Source organism: Colias philodice, chromosome 15 (assembly GCF_061535455.1).
Source record: "Colias philodice isolate Cphi_HAF_F1 chromosome 15, ilColPhil1 Martin Lab GWU primary, whole genome shotgun sequence".
In the NCBI taxonomy this organism is placed as follows: domain Eukaryota; kingdom Metazoa; phylum Arthropoda; class Insecta; order Lepidoptera; family Pieridae; genus Colias; species Colias philodice.
In genome coordinates, this window is record NC_143100.1 from 2,484,854 (window position 1) to 2,509,578 (window position 24,725).

Consider the following 24,725-nt stretch of genomic DNA (forward strand, 5'->3'; position numbering starts at 1 on the left):
CTGGTGTTATTATACAAAAAGCATAATCAAATACAACTTTGTTGACTCTATGAAAGCGTTTTTCTCCTAAGATTATTAAAGTGATGTAATATAGAAAATAAAACGTAAGTGGGGTTATAAGACACCCGGATGGAACGAAGTTCGGTGAGAGAGAGAGAGAGAGAGAGAGAGAGAGCTCTCTCTGACAGGCAGAGAAACATGCGCATGCCGCATGGCATACAACTATTACAAAAAGTGTCGTTACAACTTTTGGTCTTGATTCCATCTAGCCCCCTTTCGCAACGCGTGATAAGGAACTTCGTTTTGAACGTTTTCTAAATTGAATTGATACAGAATTTGTTTCAATTCAATATAGAAGTGTTTCTATTTTAGCTGCATAAATATTCTGTGAGCGAAACACCCTTTGTAATTGGGCAAGTAAAGTTGCTAACTAGCAATCGAAATGTTTGTGATCCCCAGAAATACAAATTCGACTGTTGTTAGAAATTCGCTAAGATCGCCCGAGCTTCCTTGTTTTGTCCGATATAAAGTTTAACCCTTTATCTCTTACCTACTTTCGTTTCAAGTTGTATTGTTTAATTAATATTTTAGTCCAGTTATAACAACCTAATTTATTTATGTATTCTAAAAGATGAATACGTCTATGTGAGACATTTTTCCATATAATCGTAATCATACCTTAAATAATATATTTTTAGCTGGTTGTATAAATCAGCTCTTCTGTATTGAAGGCTATTTTAATACCTAAAATATGGATTAGGTTTCATAAAGTTAAATTAAAACCATTAAAATGTTCGTACTTGTGGAACATTTTTTTATATCAATTCTAATATCCAGAACTAATATGCAAACACCTTTAGATAATAATCTATTCGAAAATCCGTTGAATTGTGTTACGAAGCCGAGCGGGTTCACATAGATTGTACGATAAAACCAATCATTCACACATGCCAAATGATTGCAACTTTTGTGTTAGGAAAAACGATTTTTAGTTCACAGTTTTGGGGTGATAAAAATTTGTTTGGCGTTTTTAATTCGCCACATAACTGTTTTAGTACAATAGTAGTAATCTGTTACAATAGTAGTTTTGTTTAGTTGAAATAGAACGGGATATTACGTGTGCAAAGTTTAAAAAGTATTAATTAATTTATTAAGCTATTGCATAGCTTTGATCTCAGACTTTGAGCGCGGCGATCGAATGTAAAAATTCCGTAACGAAAAAACCTAACACCCTCCACTACAACCGGCACAGCGATGCGATGCTATGCAATAGCTTTACCGCGGCAGTCCTCGAGTGCCACACGTATTTTTTTTACTGCAGTTAATAATGAACATCGAAGAGAAGACACCGATAAGCTGCATAAAATTAGTTAATTTAGGCTAATTTACTTTTAGAGAAAAACCCGAATACTTAAGAAAAAATACTAGCATTTCTGAAACAAAATATGTATATGAGAGTCTCTTACTTCTAGAGCTTCATTTTTATCACGCTTAATCTATTTTGATAAAACTTATGCCATTATGATAGAAACTTTAAAAAAATATAGTAGCATAGAAGTAGTTGTACGCATATTTGCATTTCTTATATCTTAGTGGTGTAGAGATATTATTATATGTATATATAGAGAGTCAAGAGAGAGTATATTATTTTAATATGAAAACAACCACAGCATGGTGACCATAAAATATGTTCTCGAAGAAGCACCACTGCGTAATGAAGCACATAAAATAAACAACGTATTGAAGTTTAAATACATGGTTATTACCAGTCATTAAAAAGGCGACCACCTGAGTCCACGTATTGCAGTCATCAGGGTAAGTGCATCGGTTGCGAAGTAATGAACTTCGGTATAATCGATACTTAAATGTTATTAGCTTTTCAACCGACTTCATGAAAACGAGGTTCTTCTGGGTTTGTTAGCTGCTATTGACTGGGTGAAGCGATTTTGATGATTCTTTTTTTGTTTGAAAGAGTCTTTTTTGTCCAGTTCTGACCATTTGAGGGTAGTTTAGTTGTTTGTTAAAAATTATTATGTGGCTGAGAACAAATACTATGCTATGGTTATAATATAATTATGTACTAGTTACTGCGTGAATTGAATGCATTCAAGGAATGAGGTATTGTAGTATTATTATTATTTATTAGTATAGCATTGTAGTATTTTATCATATATTTACTATGTACCTAGTGGACAGCTAAATACAAGGAAATTAGTTAATAAAGATATTTAAACAAATTTATAAGCTTATTATATTAGTGAGCCGCTGGCGTTTCCACGAATGGATATATTAATTTATTTACAACTCCGTCTCTAGGCGTGTTAAATTTTCGAACTTAACATAAAGGAAGTCATTTAAAATATATTAGGTATTAAAAAAAAATTGGTTGTCTGTAAAGTCGGTTTACTGACGATAGTTGAACGTGACAACGTCCGATTGTGCTTCTTTGTCGCTCGTTCCGCGCTCTCGCTTGCACTTCAAGCCTTACATGGAACGCCTCAGAGCGAGGTAACGCCGCACGAGTTATGTTTTTTCGTGCGTGCAGCCGGCTCTATCGAATTATAAGACGTTGTCACGTCAAAAATCCATAGATATAGATCAGCTTCATAACCAAATTCAACATACTACATATTAAATTAATATTAAATCAGCTAACTTTTCAAAGATTTCACAAAGTATCCCTAATATAATTAATTAATTAACCAAACAATATGTGAACAAAATTGTGGATCAAACTTCAAAACAATTTCTATTTCCATGCTACATTAATAATTTATGGAAAACTTCAAAATATTTCAACCTAGAGCAAACTACCCACTTATAATTACTATTTATAAACAAAGTATGCTTGAATATAAACTAAGAATTTCTTGGTAATTAAGAGCGTATGAAAGTTTATATTGCAAGTTTTCTAATACCAGTTTAAGAGGCTATTAGATAACTGATATTGAAGAAATAATATCGATAGTCGTGATAAATGTTATATATTATTTAATAAGCGAACTTTTCTAAAATGAAGGTTTGTTATACAACCTTTTTTTAATAATATTATTTATGTTTAATATTATCTTGATATTATCAATAATCATATTAAAATATATATTTTAAAGTACATTATTTCACATCTTTTTTAGTAAGTTCATCATACATAGTGATGCAAATAATTATTTAATAACTAGGTACGCATAAAATATATATACAATATGGTTTTGTTTATAATTAGTTGCATTAGCATACCTACATAAAAACGTTCGTGCAATGGAAATATTATATAGATTACTAGCTTTCCGCCCGCGGCTTCGCCCGCGTTTTCAACGAAAAGCCGCATAGTTCCCGTTTCCGTAGGATTTCCGGGATAAAACCTATCCTATGTGTTAATCCAAGTTACCCTCTATGTGTGTGCTTAATTTCATTGTAATCGGTTCAGTAATATTTGCCTGAAAGAGTAACAAACACACACACATCCTCACAAACTTTCGCATTTATAATATTAGTAGGAAATAGAAAACCAAGTTTAATATTTAATATCCACAGTAAATTAACTGACTATTAAACTTGTTTGTTTCATAAAGTTATTTTTAAACGTTGCCAAATAAAACAATAATTTATCTAAAATTGAAAATTCAGAATATTTTTGTGGTAACCTCTGCTTATATTCCCTCGTAACGAAGTCAATTAAAATTTCTAACTGGCAAAACGTTTACCGCCAAAATTACAAGTATATCCACATGTTAAAAGAACTTTTATCGCATATCTGAACATTGGGCATTGTTATCTTTTAACTCTTTAAATAAAACGACTGATATGATTACAATATTCGATGAAAAAACATTCTTATTACGGTGGCGGTGACTGTGAGTCCGGGGTCCTCTTAGTAGGCACTGCCACGGCGGGCAGGTACTCCAACTGCTCGCTAGCGCCCGGACTCGGCCGAGAACTACTCCTGACGGGTCCACGTCACGCTTTCGCAGGGGGTCACTCCAAGACCCCTGCGAACTGTTAGGTAGTGACAACCTCACCCCGCTATCACCAGCGGGACGCACCAAACACACCACACACACATACATACGTGTAGGCACACAACCCCCCCCCGCCCGGAAGCGGGGAGGGCCGCTAGGACGACGATTAGGATAAATAAAAACCGTTAGGATGTCCGATTCGTTGGAGGACCTAGATATAAAAGCCTTTATGGCTTTCTTAGTCAGGGAGAACCCGGAGGTGCTGGATGCATTTAAAGCACACAGCGCCGCCGGGGCTCAAAAACTTGCCGCGCCCGTTGCGCAACCGTTAAGGGACTCTCCTGAGTCCCCACCGCTGTCCCCAGTGGCAGTCGAAGCGGGGTTCGAAGCCCCGACCGTTATGGAGTGCGAGAGCGCTCCAGAGTCAGAGTCGATAGCTTCGGAGGCGGAGTCCTCAAATTCGTCAGACGGCTTCGAAACCGTCACAAATAAAAAGAGACGCAAACTAAAAAATGCTGCTCCGCCCGCCAAACGGAACGCGACCGTTCGCGATTCCGCGCGCGCCGAATCTAGCCGTGCGCCCCCCGCCCCTCAGGCATCCGCCCCTCAGGCACCCGAAGGCCCGACCGCGGGCAACGCCGCGACGCGAAAACCGCCCTCCCCTCCCCCCGTCTATGTGAGGGATAAGTCCGCGTGGCTGAAGATCTCAGCCTTTTTAGATAGTGAAGGAATCTCCTTCAAAGCTCGTCCAACTAAGGACAACATTCGAGTTCAGTTATTAACGTCTACCCATCACAGGGTTTTCACTGCATATTTAAGAGACCAAAACATAGGCGGTCATTCGTTCCCCCTTCCGGAGGAACGTTCTTTAAGAGTCGTTATAAAAGGGATCCCCAAAGAGATCTCTGCCGATCAAGTCTTCAACGACTTGAAAGACCAAGGTTTCCCTGTGCAGGAGTGCTTCCGCATGCACAATAGAATCACTAAAGCACCATATGACATGGTCCTCGCGGTCCTAGATCGTACCCCGAAGGGTAAAGACATTTTTAAAATGCGGCATTGCTGCAAACTCTCAGGGCTCAAGGTGGAAACACCCGACTCCCACAGCTATATTAGACAGTGTCATCGCTGTCAACTTTACGGGCACTCTGCTCGTAACTGTTTTTCGCGGCCTCGCTGCGTCAAATGTTTAGGCGACCACGGCACGGAGGATTGCACGAGGTCCAAAGATTTGCCTAATGAGGATCCACCGTCCTGCGTACTATGTGAGACTTCGGGTCACCCCGCGAACTACCGGGGTTGCCCGAAGGCTCCCAAACACAGGGCGGGGGGTCGCCAGAAGGCGAACAAACCTCGCGGGATCGCCCGCGCCGGGGCTCAACCCCCACAACCAAAGCCGGTCTTTATACCGGCTCCACCTCCCAAGACAAACGCTTGGACGAAACCTCCGTCACTAGTGACGCAGGCCCAGTCGAGCGTGGCGGTGCCGCCTTCAGCGGCTCCCGCTATACATATAGCACCGAAGCCCTCAGCTAAAGTGCACACACCCGAATTAGACTTGCCTGACGAGTCTATCGCAAACCTCGTTTACTTAATGAATTATATTCACGAAATCAACTTTGATGAGGTAAATCTAGTTGCAAATCAACTTAGGAATGCCAAAAGCAGCCTAGAGAGAATCCATATATTAGCAGCTCATAGGGAGTTGGTAATAAAACTTAACAAGACTCCCTAATGGCTACCACAAGTAGAATTAAACCTAGAGCGATCTCCGTAGTTACTTTTAACGCGGACGGCCTTCTCAAACAGACTAACTTAGTTAGGGACTTTGTCACCAGACGGCGTGTCGATGTGCTAGTAATGCAAGAGACATTCCTTAAACCATTTAACCGTAATCCGCGTATCGCCAACTACATGTTGGTGCGTAACGACCGCGAAAACAGCCCCTTAGGCGGCACACTTATATATTACAGAAGGGCCTTGCACTGCACGCCCATCGACACGCCGCCTCTAATTAACTTAGAAGCCACAGTGATCAAGGTGTCTATGACCGGTCATCAGCCCGTCATAATCGCCTCGGTCTATCTCTCACCGTCAAAGGCAATCTTGGAGAGCGATCTCAGAGCCTTGCTTGCACTGGGCGACTCGGTCATTCTGGCCGGCGACCTCAACTGCAAGCACTGGAACTGGAATAGCTCCTACGAGAATGCCAATGGCAAACGACTAGACCGACTGACTGACCTACTTAACGTCACGATTGTAGGCCCCTTAGAACCGACTCATTTTCCGAAGAACACGGGACACAGACAGGACGTGCTCGATGTGGCGGTGATGCGGAACGTGACGCTACAGTTGCGCTCCGTTGAAACGTTGCACGAGCTCGACTCTGATCACAGGCCCGTGTTGTTCGAACTGGGTCCCCCCGATAGCACCACCGTAGAGTACATGACGAAGGTAGACTGGCGAAAGTTGCACGAGGCCTTACAGCCCGTCGACTCGCCAGAACTGGAGTCTGTACCTGACAAAATCGACACGGTCGTAGAGGCGCTCGACGCGGTCTCCTCGGTCACCAGCCACATTCAATCCAAGATTGAATACGCGTCCCGGCGGGTCCCCGTTGGCCTCGGCCACCGGTTGGATCTGCCCCCGGACGTACGAAGGCTGGTGGGCGATAAGAACGCGGCGACGCGCGCCTACGACCGAGCACCGACAGACGAAAACCGTAGAATACTTCGTTCCTTACAGAGAGAGGTAAGAGAACGAATTCACGAAATACGCAACGAGCGGTGGGACTCTTTACTTAGCGATCTCTCTCCCTCGCACACTGCCTACTGGCGGCTTGCGAGGACTCTCAAATCTGATGGTATTGCCGCCACGCCACCGCTCATTCGTCCTGACCAACCTCCCGCTTTTGACGATTTTGAGAAGGCCGAATGCTTAGCTGACAGTTTAGAGGAACAATGTTCCCCCAATCTCGACATGACCGACTCGACTCACATTAACGTAGTTAATCAAGAGATCGCACGTTTTACCGAAACCCCTCGTATCGATGCCGAGCCCTTGTCACCAACGACGGCCACCGAAGTAAAATCACTCATCAAGTCACTTGCCAATAGGAAGTCCCCAGGCGGAGACTCTATTCCCAATAGAGCTCTAAAAAGCCTGCCGCCCGCCCTTATCGCTCTCCTAGTAGCCACCTTTAATTGTCTCCTGGCCAATTGTACCTTCCCCGCTAAGTGGAAGGAAGCAATTGTGATCGGGATCCACAAACCGGGCAAACCCCGGAACGTGGCATCTAGTTACCGTCCCATCAGTCTCCTCAGCTCTCTGGGGAAAATCTATGAGAGAATCATCTCTAAACGCCTCTGGGACGCAGTCATTGCCAAAAAGCTGCTCCCGGACGAACAGTTCGGCTTTAGGCGAGCTCACTCATGTCCTCACCAAGTACACCGCATCACGGAGTACATTCTCGCGGGCCTCACCCGCCTCACACCCCACAGAACGGGAGCGGTCTTCTTTGACGTAGCGAAGGCGTTCGACAAGGTCTGGCACAACGGTTTGATTTACAAACTGTACACTCTCGGCGTGCCAGACAGTCTCGTGTTCATCATACGAGACTACTTGTCTAACCGGTCCTTCCGCTACAGACTAGACGGCACGCTCTCGTCTTCACGTCCCATCCAGGCTGGAGTCCCTCAGGGCTCCGTCTTGTCGCCCCTCCTATTCGCGCTATACACTAGCGACATCCCTAAGCACGATAAAGTGCAACTATCCCTCTTCGCGGACGACACGGCACTCTACGTGTCGAGTCCATACCGCAAAAGAATAACTCCACTCCTACAATCCGCGACCGATGCACTAGGCAAATGGTTTCGCAAATGGGGTATCACTGTGAACCCCGACAAGAGCGCCGCCGTGCTCTTCAGGCGCGGCGGCCCCGAGGCCATAGATAGTGTCAAACTCTATGGCCAAGTCATTCCGTGGCAAAAGCACACCAAATTCTTAGGCGTCACTCTAGACGCACACATGTCATTTAAAGCCCACATTAAGGCAGTCCGTAAGAAAGCCAGCTATGTTCTTAGCCGGCTCTATTACCTTATAAACAGTCGCAGTAAAATGTCCCTTAGACATAAGGTGACACTTTACAAAACGGTGGTCCGTCCTATCCTCACTTATAGTAGTGTAGTTTTCGCGCATTGCGCTCCCAGCTCCATACACAAGCTCCAGACGATTCAGTCGCGGTTCATGAGAACGGCGACTGGAGCGCCCTGGTTCGTGCGTAACGTGGACCTACATAGGGACCTAGAACTCCCCACCATAGCCCAATGGATGAAGCAAGCGTCTAAGCGCTACTTCGACAAGGCTAAAAACCACCCCAACCCATTGGTGACAAAGGCCATCGCATACGTCGCGAATCCCGATCCCACTCGTCGTCGCAGGCGGCCGAGACACGTCTTGGACGACTCCGACGACGACATTACCAAAGCCAACGCACGGCTAGACTCGGCGATTGAAGCCCAACGTCGAACCAACCGCGACACCGCACACACCACAGCAGAAAGCGTACACCGTCTTCGCCGGCGAAGACGAGGTCCCTTGTTCCGCGTTCCCGCGCCCACCCGGGTGAGCGCCCGTCCGATTAGGGCCCTTCTGGCCTCCTCCACTCAAGCGACAGCTCAAGCCGAGGTTCGTGGTCCCCGTCAAGGGGGGACGCCCTTGTGCATGTCGCTACCAGGGTGAACCCTCAGTTCACCCCCGCGTCCGCGTTAAAATGTAGAAGCCCTTCTGGCTAACATTGAGAGACACCACACAAAAAAAAAAAAAAAAAAAAAAAAAAAAAAAAAAAAAAAAAAAGTATCTTGACCGAAATGAAAGTCATCGTGATAAAGTTGGGACACACGGTAGCTCATAATTGAGTTACCCTACATTTAACTTTTTCCCGGGACCGTATATTGCTTAAATAAAAACCTTCTCGAAAAGTCCTGATGCAAATTGCTTTTGACCGGATAATGTTAAAGGACTTTTTGTTTTCAGCTATGTAGGTATAGTATGGGAAATATTAAAGAATCGTCATATTATTATGTCAGTAGGTATAATGGTCAAAAAATGATTCACAAAATTAATTTATAGCTACACGAAAAGAAAGATCACAGCAAAACTTTTTCGGAATCAATAACTTTTTTTCATAATATTTCGCAATATTCTTTCACACAAAAACACAATTTTAAAGTCGATGAACTCGCCTAATACTTTATAAAATACGTCAATAATACCTTGAAACCTTCAAACTGATTTATGGTTCAAATATTCAGATCATAAGAATATAGTTTATCACTACTATTAATATACTATAGAAGATAGTTTATCACTACTATTATAAATTCGACGGCGACACGCGTATGGAATCATAAATTTAATATACTACGCTACGGGACACTAAGTTATATTAAAGAAAATAACCCAAGGCTGAGAAATATTAAATATCTCAATTTACGTGTTTTAATATGACAATTTGTTAAGATATTCGCATAAATATAAAATTGAGAAAATTTTGACGCCAAGACTGATGAAGAGATATTTGTGAATGTTTAAATTGTTTAAAGTACTATTTGACTTTAATAGGTGAAAAGGTTGGTGTAAATGTAAATAGAAAATAAACTTCGTTCGATTTAATTTTAATATGTACAAGCTATGGCAGCGTAAGGACAAAAAAATGAAACAGCAAAAGTACCGACATAATTAGTAATTATGTCATTAATTAAGCAAAAAATCATCTTAATTTTTGAATTGACAATAATTATTCAAATTTATTTTTCCCATTACATCTTTAATCTTTAAACCACCACACAATTATAAAACTTTAACTAATAATTTGTGACGGAAAAATTAAAATCGAATTCAACTGCAACTGCAAGTGAACGAAATAAATATTAGCTACTCGTTTATAATTAAGAATATTGAACTTGTCTTAAAATATTTGTGTTTACGAGAATAAATATCAATAACATTCACATTATTTTTAAAATGTCTGATAGGGCAAATCATCTGTAGAACGTAAGTGCCTTTTGCTCTACTAGAATCTCATTTAATTGCTCTTAGGGGATCGAAGTTCGGCCCTCTCGATTAGACGCTCACACGTAATAATTGATGGTTAGAATATCAGCTTGAAATTGGTATGTATTGTTATTTAATTATTTGAAGGAATATTTATGAAACAAATTATGTCCTGCTCTTAAAAACTGAAAAGTTTGAGTGATTACCGTCAATTGAAACAATTAAGAATGTGATGGTTGTATTATTTATGGTTTATACCATATCAGCAAGGAATAATTGGGACACATAATAACTTCTATATTACTGGTGCATTATAGAAGTTACGAGTACGAGTTAATTTCTTCTGGTAGCTAAATCATTGGAGTGATATTCTCTACAAACATATTTCCACCACTCGCTAGCTTCTCCTATATTAACACAAATAAATTAACCCCAATAAGAATACACAAGATGCGTAAATAAGTGACTTAATAAAAACCGGCGTATATTGAACGTCACGTGAGCGGAACGGCCGGGATGTGTCTTCCATCTGGCCGGCCGCCAATTCGTGCTTTATTATTGCTTAGTATATCATTCTTTTGCAATATATCCTTGACCATGCGCTGCAGCCTGCGGTAAACTGTAATTTTGTTAAGCTGCACGACGCTGCCGATGTTAATTTACGGGCCGGAATTTAGTTTTTGGGCCATTTTCGGTGTGTTGATTGAAACTGTTCGAGATTGTATAGCAGCTAGAGTATAACCACAGTATAACGAATTATATTTAAATACTAATAAGAAACAAACAAAAATACTTTATTGTGCACCAGGAAATAAAAATTACAAAAGCAAATATTATATAAAAGAAAGAGACACAGCACAACAGGCGGTCTTATCGCTAAGACAGCGATCTCTTCCAGACAACCTGTAACAGACTAAATACTTAAGTAACAGGACATCAAAAGTGTATTCTTTATAGGACAAAGCATCTAACACAGCACTAGTGTAGCAACTTTTGCACTTAACATTAGATGGTCAACTTTCTCGTTTACATGCTTTTAAAACTGGTCGCTAATAATAAGAAAATGAATAGAGCATTGTTGTCTGTGTGTGTTGAAATAAATGTTTTCTTTCTTTACTTCTTATTTATATGAATCAAGATGTCCTAATTAAGCAGCCATTGAATTAAATATTTTTTTTCAATTAAAAAAATAACCTATTACTGCTCAAAACACACAAAACCAATTGTATAGTTTTTCAGCAGCTGCCTGTGTATGCGAATTACATGGCGTCATACTGATTCGTGACCACATAGTAATTTCATTAATTAGAGGCAATAAAAGTAAAACATTAACCATGTTATGTAATTGCATTCATTTCGCATTACATCATTTGCAGGGTAATTTTTGAGATTCAGTCAGTGCATTTAATATTGTCATTATTGTGTTTTATTACTTTGTATTATTTTTGAATTGGCTCTCGTTATAATATTTTATATACTCCCTCAATGGAGGCTCTAGTGGGAAAACCAAAATACAATCAAATGGAATAATAACAGTAAAAGATTTAGTTTATTTTTACATTACACTCACACAATACTAGGAAGGTTTAAAATGTAGGTATATAATATACCAATGTGAATTATATCATCATATAATATATCATGCATCAAAAAAATATTAAAAGAGCTTATTAATATTAACTTCATCACCTTTACATTTTTCACTAAAAGAATCGTATATCCTATTCAAGATTAACCCATTTTCATAGGAAATTGGAAACACTCCAAATCGCGAATAGACATCGTCACATCGAAACTCAAAGTACGTTTTTATTATTACCATAAAATAACATCACGTCCCTATTTCCTAAGTGATAGGGAAAGGTTTATAAGGACATATTGCGGTTTTTATATAAAACTTATGACAAAGGGTCTCATTCTTATTATCTAGGGGACAGTGCCATAATGCTAGGTATGCTAATAGGTTCCTAGTGCTGGTTATTACACTTGAAGTATTATTATGCAGTTAGCTAGGCTTCGCCCGTGTTAATTTACGATATCTACTAACTACCTAATGATACTTATTAACTACCTTATGCATCAATTTACTTTTCATACTCATCCTTCTCTGCCTATTTCATACACACACATGCACACACGAACACCACCGTATAACGTCTAGAAGAAGTCGTGAATCATTTTACACCGACGACTACTCCCAAGAAGCACAAAATTGACAAGACATAAAACAACTACACCCCATCCACGTCGGCCATAAACATTCCGTGGGCTCTAAACATTATTTGAACGCAGTATTGGCAAGATGTTCGCTATATAAACCGGCCCGATTTGGCTTCGTTCCTATGTCCGAACATAAATTGTACTGGACAACTGGTTCAGGTGACTTGCACGCTGGCAACACTGGCCCATCGTTATTATTATGGTAATTGATAGTATGCTGTGGGAATTTGTTATTATGCTGTAATATTGAATGGGGGAATTATTGCTCTTTATAGAAATACTTTTCCTAGATTCATTCAGCTTGGATTATCTGTAGTTCTTTCGCTTGAAATTCCCTTTTCATAGAACTCCTGTATTGCCATATAACAAGCCATGTAATGCAGCACTATTTTTCATTATTAATATGGGAAATAATAGTCTGAAGTAAGGTATTTTTACCCTTTTAAACTTTCGTGGAACATGTCAGCTTTTCACTCTCGAAAAGATTGTACTAACTTAACTATTTATAAACGAATATGATTTAATCGCATAAAAATGAGGCTATAAATGTCTTCATGATATGTTATTTCATATAAAGTGGTTTTCACGTGAAAAAGGATATTTGTTCTATCTAAACACAAATATTTTCGTTGTGGTAGCGTTTGCTTGAATTTTTACGTTTCCATAAGAATTTATAAATATTAAAAATGCTCGTGTATATACAGTCTACGTTGAACAGAATTTCAAGTCAATCTATTGACTACTTTCCAATTTTTGCGGACACCAGCGTACTGAAGTTGAATTTTTAAATAAAAAGGAGTTTTCGTAAAGTTCGAAACACGATTTCAAATTCTACATTTGATTTATGCAATACAGTTCAATAAGCTTTTACAATATTGTGTAACTGCACAGTTCAAAACTTCTGGATATATTCTGTTTAGCATATCTGTCAGTGAAATGACAAAAATGTATCAAAGTATACGCAGTGCTGAATGTGGCTGAATAAAAATGAACTTTATCAGTAATTTGTGAAAGTGGTTGTATTCTTGTATTTTTATTCAATTATCATATTATCGAACTCTATTTTTTTCCTTTGAATTTTTCGCGAATGTACGATTAATAAAATGTTTCAAAATTTTTCAATTTTCTTAATTATTAATAAAATTTCGATAATTATTTTAAAAGTATTTCAAATACACAGTCCGTTCAATATGTTATTTAATTCTACGGGTTGCATATTTCCTAGAATACGGTCACAGTCTATTTGCTTGAAACTTTACTCCAATTAAGCGCAAGGATTTTCCAGGAATCGAAGAATGTTTAATAATTTTTAACTCACTAACTGAGAATGTTTTAAGCCGAGTTTACCAACCCAATCAACTTTGATTGGGTTAGTTATTTAGAAAACAAGGAATTTAAACTCTGCAACATAATATTTAATCTAGTTTTTTTTACTGTTAAATTAATTATTTTTTAAAGAAAAAAATTCAAACGTAAACCTTGCAAAAATAATTGTTCTGTACGTCGCAAGTGAACTAATAATAATATGAAGTACAATTAAACCAGAAAATGTGTTTAGCAACAATGACACTATAAAAATATTTTTCATATTGTATCAGTTTAAGAGTTAAAAAAAATAACATTCAACAGTGTAGAATTTGACAACCTTTTTGAATGGACAAAGCAACGTGCAACACTTTTAATACAAAACTCGCTTCATTATGTACAATTTTTGTATTTTTCAAGTATCATCACTTCCAATCACATTTAGTTATACAGTTGTTTTTATACACCTGAATGCAGTAAATTAAAAACGTATTTTATTTCAACGGATTTCGAATAATTATTATTTTATTATTAACATAGCAGCACAGCATCATTCTCTGCATTCCGCTTTTAACAAACGCAGATATTCATGGCAATGGGAAGGCCTTAAATAAATGCCAATTTACATATTTACACGTGAATGAAACCAATCACGTTATGTTGGTAATATATTAATATTTTGTATGAATGGCTACAATTAAGGTAAAAGTGGAAATAAAATTGTGTGTTTAGAATTTGCACGTTTATTTAGTCGTGGATAATGTGGCTAGTGTTGTAGTTAATGTTAAAATATTAATAAGTGCCTTTGGAATTTGTACAGTGTACTTTATACACATATTTTAAATGTGATATATGTTTCTTTACCATAGGTGGTTCTGTACATAGATTTCTTACATTCTTGCGTATAAGAAATTAAAAAAAATAAAGCTCCCTTTATTACGTATAAGCTCACATTTTTATGTAATCCTGGTAATGACCAAACTTAGAACATACCTGTTTATTTAAATTACTAAATTGCTTCTGACTTAACCATGAAATAAATTTTCATTGCATCTCTGGTTTAGCAAAATAAAAAAAAACATTTTGAACAACGTAGATGAGACATGGAAACGTTGGACAATTTCGGATATAAACTGCCAAATCCGACTAATCTTACCTAGAGTGGGCATGGCATTAGAGATATCAATGACGTCGCATTTTAAAAACTAATTTTTGCTCTTCCGATGATTAAACTTTTGTATCAGAAAAGATGAATATATTAACGATCTTATTTAATGTGGAATAAATGATTTTTGGGAATTAAAAGTATAACTAATATTATGTAGGTAGTAGTAGATACCTAATTAACATTATTACTTCTTAGTATCGACGTATTTCATATAGTACCAAAAATACATAAAAAATTCAAATCCAAACAGACCCAAAGGTCCAAAAAATCTGGCAACCAATAGTTTTACAACGAAAGCAATATGGATGACGAAATCCCGGCAACTTTGCGGTTTTTATATTTTTTCAGATTTATCCAATTATTCTTGTCAGTTTTTCGTAGCGAGATTGCACCGGATCGGAAAAGTAATTTTACCTGTACGGTTTCGTTTGACGTTGGTTCTGGGTGCTGTAAAATATTAACAAAAATCTTCGATGAATCCAACCAACGTTGGATCAATCAAAACGTAAGATAAGCTTTTATTTGTACAAGTTCTGGGAGTATAAAGATTACTGAATTTATTTTGAGGACTTCTAGGGTCATTGTATTTTGTTGTAGGTACAGTCTTTGCTGGTACTTTTGATAAAAGACTGCTAAAAGCAGTTTTTCTGAATTTTATGAAATTAGTTATTATGAATTTATTTACTTAAACTGCGTTCATTTTAAACAGGTATTATCCAAACCGTTTTCTATTCATTATATTTTATGAAGTAAGTTTTTTGAAGTAATATGCTTCAACTGCTCTATTCATCTTCTAATAAATTTTAAAGTAATATATAAGGTACTTCAAATCATACATTCACAAAAAATCTCTACAAGCAGATCGAGAAATCTGTTACTGTCTTATCAGTTATAAGAACAAGGGTCTCAAGTAGGTGATGAATATCCCTTTAGTTAAAAACTAATCAATCACTGGAAACAGCTGACGTGCGAGATTCCGCGTCTGAAACGCTTTGCTTTTTGTTCCTCCCGTAATGGACAAGTGGCGAGACGTGGCTCTTAATATCTGTTTCTTTATCTATAAGTGTACTAATATTATAAAGAAAGATTTGTATGTCAGTATGTTTGTAAAAAAATGGCTCAAAAAGTACGGAAGTCCATCTTTAGTCCTATATATACTATAGGTTAGTACAGATTTAGATAGAGAATATCCGTCCAAATATAGGTTCATCACCAGAATAATAAATGAGCTATAGAAATACTTGATTTTGCACGTGGGTTCGTTCGCGGGTTATCCCGCGCGGCATAGCTAGTATACCTAATATTATTATGTTTGTATGGTTGTTTGGTAGATCGCGCTGATTTCAGGAACTACGGGTCCGATTTGAAATATTATTTCAGTGATTGCTAATCCATTTATCAAAGAAGGCTATAGGTTATATTAAATCATCACACTAAGATAAATTGGAGCAATACGTGTAAAACCGCGGGCACAGCTAGTTATCTAAATAGTGTTATGGAAATATGTGTGGTAAGTATCAAGTTTAATATAAAACAATTCTTGGATTCGTTTTTAGATTAAACTATATTCCAGGAAAAAGTGATTACCAGTGTACGAATGTACGACTTATTTTTAAAGCAAAACTGAGTTTTAGTCGTTTTACCATAAAAATAATATTCGGGCAAATCACACTAATATTCTGTTCATGTTACATAATTAGTAAAATCGGTGAATATAAAGTCCCTTTTACACCAGTCAGTTTAAATGTAGTAGTAATTATAGCAGTGTAGTTGTAGTAATGTACTTACACAAATAATATATTTTCTCTAAAATAAATATTAAACTGGATATCTAAGCTAAAATTTCCCACAGAGAGCATCTCTTTAACGGTAAAAGGAAGGATGAAAATCAGTGCATAACTTTGAATACTCCGTTAAGTCTCATGAGGGCTAGTCTCTGACCTCTGGAAGCGAATAAAAGCTTATACATATTATCCTTCTGTATGATTTTGCCTTAATTCCTTTTACTGTGGAACATGTTAATATAAAGTGGAAATTATTTGTAAATTCCTTCAAGAGATTTTAAGTTGAAATATTATACGTATAAATTATATGCAATAGTATTAAAATAATAATTGGCTAATGATTATAAAAAAGGTAAAACATCGCTTCAAATAAAATGAAAATATTTAACTAAGAGCAAACTAGAAAGAACAAAGGAATACATAAATAACGAAGAACAAGATCCTATTGCTAAAATAGCGTAATCTACTAGACACACTGGTAAAAAAGTAGAAGCTAATATTATTTTCTTTATTAAACAGCATTTATAGGCACTAATACTTAAAACACATATAAAACATTTACTGCATAAATACAGTTGCATCATAAAACTATAATAACAATGAAACGGTGTTTTATTTTAAATTAACAGTGTTAACTTTTTGTATATTGGACATTTATGAAACATGCTCCACGTAATAAAATTACTGAGCCAGTTTAAAGTTATTAACGGGCAGTTACTTTTAACAGCGTTTTTTATTGTTAACTCGATTCATATACGAGATGATAATCGTAAATGTGTCGATGTTTTTAATTCGTTTTATATGCAATATTTCAATAATGGTGTACTTGTTGCCACATACCGAATGCACAGAAAAAATATTGATAAAAATTATTTTACTTCTCAAACGTAATTGATACAATTTCGTCTCGAGTCAAAAGTACCCACGAACACAAAGACGTATGTGTAGTTATACTTTTTGAATAAAGACTTAATTCATTTTGTTTCATCAGTCCTAACTAATTAATCCTAATTTGTGTCATTTTTCTAACATGAGCATAAAGGAACAACTCTTTTAGTGTCATTGGTTCAAGTGACGACATGAGACAGTTTGGCATTAATGCCGTGTTGCTATTGGTCTATTAATTGAATACTGCACGGAAACAACACACCATACCTATTCCTTATTATTTTTAAATCGTTTTTTTCAATAAATCTCCAACAACAAATCTTTATATTTTTTAAAAAAGGTATTTATCAGTTAACTTGGGATACTAATATATTTCTATGGAAATTAACTATTTTTTGCAATAGATATTAAAAATACAGTTAACACATTAAGTGCATTTAATGATATTATACTCTTTGTTTATATAAATACAGAACGATAATTGAATCATCTAAAAAAAGCCAACAAAATGTTAAACTTATATTTTCTTCTTAAATAATTGGGTAAGTTTTTAAAAAAAAACTCGTTTTTAATTTTTTTTTTTTAATTATCTAACTACAATAATCAAGACAATAATAATATAGTCTATAATAGTCGCATAAAAAAAAGTACATATTTATAACCAGGCTTGACAATAATTATGAATATTGTTTTCTCCGCATATAGCGTTTTAGCCACTGTGCTTTGGTAATTTGCCTTTTTTATAGGAAAAAAATCCGCAATATCGATACTTCTTTGGTCCTGCATTTTTGTAAACATTTTATGGATACTCTGGTACCACATATTTTGAAAAAATTGGGCTATTGTCACGTAGAGTCTCTTCAAAGTGCGTGCCACAAGTCGTATTTGCATCCAAGGCACCTTCAAATCTGTGCTTAATTTTGCATAAAATCTTTGCGGCTCATTGTATTTTCTTTATTTATCTACATTATATTGATATTATATGATATAGACATTGTTAAAATTCTATATCATGCCGTAAAAAATCGCCACTGACCACCTATAACTTTTCCTGTATTAACTGAACATACAGGAATATGGTTTTCGGTCTTCTCTTATCTCTTTATAGTGCTTGTATCCTCAATGTATACCACCATGACATTGTGGCGTTGCCACTTTTATTATCTATATTTTACGAAACGGAACGTACTTGATCGAATTTTAAATTGATTCGACGATTAATTTTCACTAGGACAATAGTTAATACGCAAAACGCAATACGCAGTTGATACGTATTTAATACCAATACTCAATGATTGTCTCCTGCTAACCTGTACAGACTAGGCTCATTGTGGTGACTGGTGAAACATTGTATAGCATTAACAACATAGTACTGTATTATTGAAAGATCGACTAAACGTTTATTTTACAATCTACGACTTTCATTATACATGGGTAACAAAACCCCATAACATATTCGGTTTTACTCCGGACAACATCTTCAGCCACCCAATCCCCTTGCTTGAAGTCCAAATCCAGCGGAGGACAATAATCGTCATTTACTAAAATTGAAGGTTTTTCGTCCTAGTATAAAAGTTGTCTGGATCCCATTTTATACACAATCTATAGTATAATACTATAGATATCATGTGAAACGTGACTTGGAAAAAAATTATTCAAATAAATCACAAAATAAAAATTTGAAACAATCTTAAAAGTTACGAAATGCCCAATTATACGTCAAAATGACGCACAACATCCTCTTTACAACCAAATGGCGGAATTTACCTGGATGAGCCAACTATGTACTGCTAGGTCTCTACGGCTAATAAGTTGGTTCTGGATTTTGCAGCGATTCGATGGTAAATATAGAAGAGTTCATACGTCAAATTTACGTAGATTGGACTACTAGGGTTAAATGCATAAATACCTAAATGTTGCTTTGTTTTTATCACAGAACAGTAAAGTAGATAGAAGTGTGATGTGGGCGTGGCCCACGTGTCAATGATAAGTTTAGATCACCTTACTTGCTCTCAGTTGTGCGCAGAAAAATATTCGAGTCGGTTGTCAGCTGTCAAACCTTTTTTCCATATTTATTCATTAATTAGGACGTGTTGTTCGGTATAAAGAGTGCAAAAATGATAGCAGACGAAATAATATCAGCAATGAAGGCATTTCATACCGTCGGTAAGTCTTATTTTAATTTATTTTAATTATATTTTATGTTATAACTTCGCTTGTCGTAATTTGTCAAAATTGTATACAAATATCTAGTCAAAATGAACCTTAATCCATAAGAAATTAGTACTATTATAGATTGAACAGCAAACAAGACTTTCTGGAATATTATTGCAATAAACAAACGAATGTCGCTTTAGTGATGCTTGTGGTGCATATCGACAGTATCGATACTTTAGAAAAGACAAACATTATAAATATTAAATTTTATTTTATTTTTCCTTAGCTTTCATTTGTCTAATTTATTTATAGATTTCCCAAAGAGGCTAATTTAAAAGAGAAATGGATAAATGCAACGTGACGAGTTAACTGGATGCCGAACAGTACTAAGCGGTCTAACAAAGGCCACCGATACATCAAACCTACAGCAGTTCCAAGATTTAAAATAATGCATATTTTCTGTTTGTATTTTGTAAATATAGATTTATACTATTCTATTCCGTTTTTTATTTAATAATAATAATATAAAAAGACGTACTTAGTAGTAATAAACATACTCCAAAATGTGACGCATTATACTATACTCATATAAAAGAAAGAAAAAAAATACACAAAAAATATTTATTTATGAATTATCGATAACAAGGCTGACATCCCTCAGAGCATAGCATCAGATAAATATCAAGTTAATGTCATTAATGTTGAGTGACACAAATTTCAACCTTATCTCTATGTGTTGCGTTTCAAATTTATATCTATCGAAAACTAACGCCCTCTGTTGTGGAGTAGCTGAATGTTTTCGAATTTGGAATTTCTGTGCAATGAGAAACAAAACAGCTAATATACCTAGGGATGTTATACTAAAATAAACCGTAACATCGTGTGTTAGGGTACATATTGAAATGCTGAATTTATAACCTAAGTCAGTTTTTACTCAAATTAAGCTGTCCAATCAAAGGCATAGTTTACTTGTAGTGTACTGTATAACTATCGGTTTAAATGTGTGGGTTTGGCGACACTGGTTTTCATACTAATTAGACATTACAGCACTTCTATATGTTTTTACTGTTCTGTGGTTTTTATTATCTAATAACGAAAAAAACCCGTTGATTTCATTCGTTTTTCAAGCTACGTGCATAGTTTTTCCACTAAAATGCCTCAATTGAGTCATAAAGTACACAAATTTCAAGCATAATAAGTCACATCATTTCTATAAAACCAAAACTGGCAATAATATAAGTCGTGTTGTGCGATTATGAACATAGTGCATAAGGGCATAAGTCGTTATATTGCAAAGAGTAAAAAAAAATTATGTGAATACATTGAGTTATTCCATGAAGTACTCGTTCATAAGGCCACAACTACAAAAAAACACGAAAAAAGTATATTTATGGGGTTGTTACAATATGTGTTCCTATGTAAAAATATAGTCTAACATCATATCTTACACATACAAGCTTAAAATTTTGAATTACTAAAGATTTAGTATTGATATACAGTTTTTTGTCTCTCCTGAAAAGTGCTGTTTTTGAGTTATTCCCTTATTCACTGGAGGCACAGGTAGCAATAAATTATGAGTAGTTATCTTTCCTAGGAATCTTCAAATAGAGGCATTCACACGTATTCTTTTGTTTACTAAATAAACTCATAGAAATAGCTTATAAATCTTGCACTGCAAGCTTTAACTTTCAATCGACTGCAATACTTCAAATTTAATCAAGTCGGAACTTCTTTAACCATATAGGGAACTTGGTCGTACTGAATGAAGTTTTCGACGATAACACGAAGCAAGAACTAGCAGTTTCTAGTCTGTGATACTTTGGAGTTGAACCGTGGTAGCATGGGTGGGAGGAATGACGTCACGTTTTGACTTTGGAAATTTGCCATAGAGCTCATTCATGGATATTGTTATGTGACTTCTTTGTTCACATTTAGAAAGTATTGATATAAATATAGAAAAATTGCAATACATAAAAAATATTAAAGCCTATGGCTGAATTTCAGGCAATTTTCTATCGTCTTTTGATTTAATGCGAATGTCCATTTTTCTTCATATCCTTTCGTATATCCTTCCAGATATAACTGAAATCATTTAAACTTATAATGATGCCTTATCTAATAATTTTATTCAGGTCCAATAAAATACAAATCTACCTACCTATATCCGCATGTCTTTTGCGTTTTGATCCAACTGGCTCGAAATGGCAAAAAGATTTACAAAATGTTCTTAAAGAATATTCTACTGAAAACAGAACTCAATTAACTTACCTATAACATGCAGAACAAGTTTATAATTCCTCGTCGGCGACACTTTGAAATCGACCCTGCAGCGGTACAGCGCGCGGTCGGAGGGGATAACGTCGCGGATCTTGAGCGCGGAATGCGGGGACGCGTGCCAGCGGGCGCGCCCCGCGAGCGAAGCGTCGGCCCAGTGTGCGGTTGGGCCTTTCATTCTGCCGTCGTAACTGAAACAAATAACAATAATAAGTATCAAGGTCATATTGTTTCATAATTATTATAGTAGAGTCAATGTCAAGGGTGTAGTAAGTAACTATTGATATGTTAAAACATTTCCCACATAGACTCTATCATAATATTAGGATATTGAACTTCCTTTTTTGGCAAAACTCCTTCGTGTTATAAAAGTTGCGCTCCATGTAGTAGGTAGGTATCCAATACATATTTTCTTTAACTGATAGGTATTATAGTAATATAAATTGTTTTCTGAAATGTCATTACGGTACAGGAAACTAAAAGATACTTCCATGAAGCAACAAAACAAGAGAATAATGTCATTCCATTTTATTTACGCCGCACCTTGGTTAAACCTTGTCAGCTTAACAATTTACGTAATAAGCGAAATCGCAACATCTCTGTTTCCTCGCAGCGAGCTACATAAAATACGGGAATTAAGAAATCAACAAACAAGTTAAATAATTGACGTCGTACCGCTTATTCCTTACAATATTATCTCGAGCCATTTATTCTCCAAGTTTTGGTAGAAATTCGCGTGAAGCTAGCTATGCTTTCAAATATAAACGTTTCGACTCATAAATATTTCATAACTAAGCGGGCTTTAGGTGCCTTCCTAACTCTTAAACGAAGTTTCGGAATGTAATGCCGATGTAATGAAGCATTGGATTGACATGCTATTGCTTTGAATATGTTGGGAAATTAAGTCAAATTTTTACCTAATTTGCATTATAATTGGATACCGTATTCATATGGTATTACAATTCAACATATCAAAGAGGGATATAACGATACGGTTAGTTAAAAATATTATATACTTGTGATACCTAAATGGTACCAGATATTTGTTTATACTGTGATTCTACAATTTAGGTATCTGTGAAATAATAAGAACTACTCACTATTACGGTTACTAAAGACGTAGCAGCTATGTCAAAACGTCGAGTCGATAATACCCGAGCAACAAGCAAGAGTTTATTCTTCGTTTATTACACAATTGTTGCAGAAAGAAAAAGAAAACAAATGAAGGTACTTTTTCAGCAATTTCACCCATTGACAGGTTACAAATACTGACATAGTATCTCATATAATATTATGCATTTATTCAAATATTAAACAGCTCCTGGAGTTATTACTTTAACGGTACTTTAGAATGTTCGTGACGCATATTAGAAATATCTGTTATATAAAATACATTTCCCATTCTGACTGTCTGAAGCTACTCAAGATTTTATTAAAAACATCTAAGAATTGTAAAATTTGGCTGAAAATTTTTAGTTTTGAATTGTTATTATTGGCTATTATAAAAACTTTTTCATATAAATATTTCATTTAGTTGTTCGTTCATTCTGATTTTGTTCAATTCAATTAATTCTGTTGCCATACCGCTGCCAAAATAAATACGATTATCATAACTTCGATATTTAGTAATTTATATCTAAGAGGCTTTGTAGCTTTCTGCCGCAGGCCTTAATGGTATAATTATTTACCATCTGCGGTGTCTTTACAAATCACAGCTACACATCTTAATAGCTTAGCTTAATAGTTACTTGTAACTTTGATATAACCGAATTAATGTGAACGAGGTAGGTCTTTACGTGCTCATGTAAATTGAAAACATGTTGCTCAATGTTTTAACATATTCAATGTACTTGTGAATATTAAAACATACTTGAATAAAGAGCATATCCTATCCTACTAATATTATAAATGCGAAAGTTTGTAAGGATGTGTGTGTGTGTTAAGAGTAACAACTCTTTCACGCAAATACTACTGAACCGATTACAATAAAATTTAGCACACATATAGGGGGTAACTTGGATTAACACATAGCATAGGTTTCATCTCGGAAATCCCACGGGAACGAGAACTATGCGGGTTTTTCTTTCAAAACGCGCGGGCGAAGCCGCGGGCGGAAAGCTATTTTAAAATAAACGCGACTCTAAAAATTTCAATACAAAAAAGTTAGTACTTCATATCTTTATATTGTGTACGCGTATTATAAATGATAATATTTAAAGTTTTCGATCACCACGATTTTTGTAATCCTGGTCCTAGTTATAATAAATATCTTCGACTGCTTCTGTTTACCTAAGCTTCTTGTTGAATAGACTTATTCACATTACATAACTCGACAATAATCCTATCGTCAAACTTATTGCCTGAACTTATCATCCTCCCTTAAGGTTCATATTCCCGTGCACGTACGCCTTATTTACAACTTCCAATGAATTTATCACGTACTACAATTTCGTAAGTATGAAGGCAATATAAGCTCTATATATTTACTAATACCCATCGATCATTAGACCATACACTGAACAGGCTTACTATAATATTCATCATAATCCATCATGCGACATTTTTCTTAGAATAGTGACACTGATCAAAGTTAATATAATTGATATTGGATTAATAGATTGACGTGTGGGTCGAGTTGAGTATGAAAATGGGTTTTAATAAATTGGTTAAAAGCATTATTAGTTTATGCCTTTATAAGTATATGAGAACTCTCATCATAAATTTGTGGTTTATGTGTAAAGTAAAAAGTGTTACCAACTATTTAAATATACAAAAAATAAAACGGTATGGTTTCTCTACAAACCTATGTCAAGTCATTGAATAGTGTACGGACAATTATTATATTTTTGAGACTTATACTAACAAAGGAATTTTTACATATCCCTATAATATTATATTCACATTTTAGCATTGAGA

At 36.0% G+C, this 24,725-nt stretch overlaps 1 protein-coding gene and 1 long non-coding RNA gene across 2 annotated transcripts in view; one reads left to right on the forward strand and one right to left on the reverse strand.

Annotated features, from left to right (window-relative positions):
* Positions 1-24,725, reverse strand: part of LOC149482053 (synaptogenesis protein syg-1-like) — a 106,406-nt gene that overhangs the window by 33,835 nt on the left and 47,846 nt on the right. The window contains exon 3 of the mRNA XM_089703738.1: positions 21,804-22,000. Within this exon, the coding sequence (XP_089559864.1) occupies positions 21,804-22,000 (197 nt within the window). The remainder of the gene's footprint in view (positions 1-21,803; positions 22,001-24,725) is intronic.
* On the forward strand, positions 19,309-20,032 carry LOC149482054 (uncharacterized). Its single transcript, XR_016316680.1, has 2 exons — positions 19,309-19,544; positions 19,848-20,032. It is a non-coding gene; the product is annotated as an uncharacterized LOC149482054 (long non-coding RNA).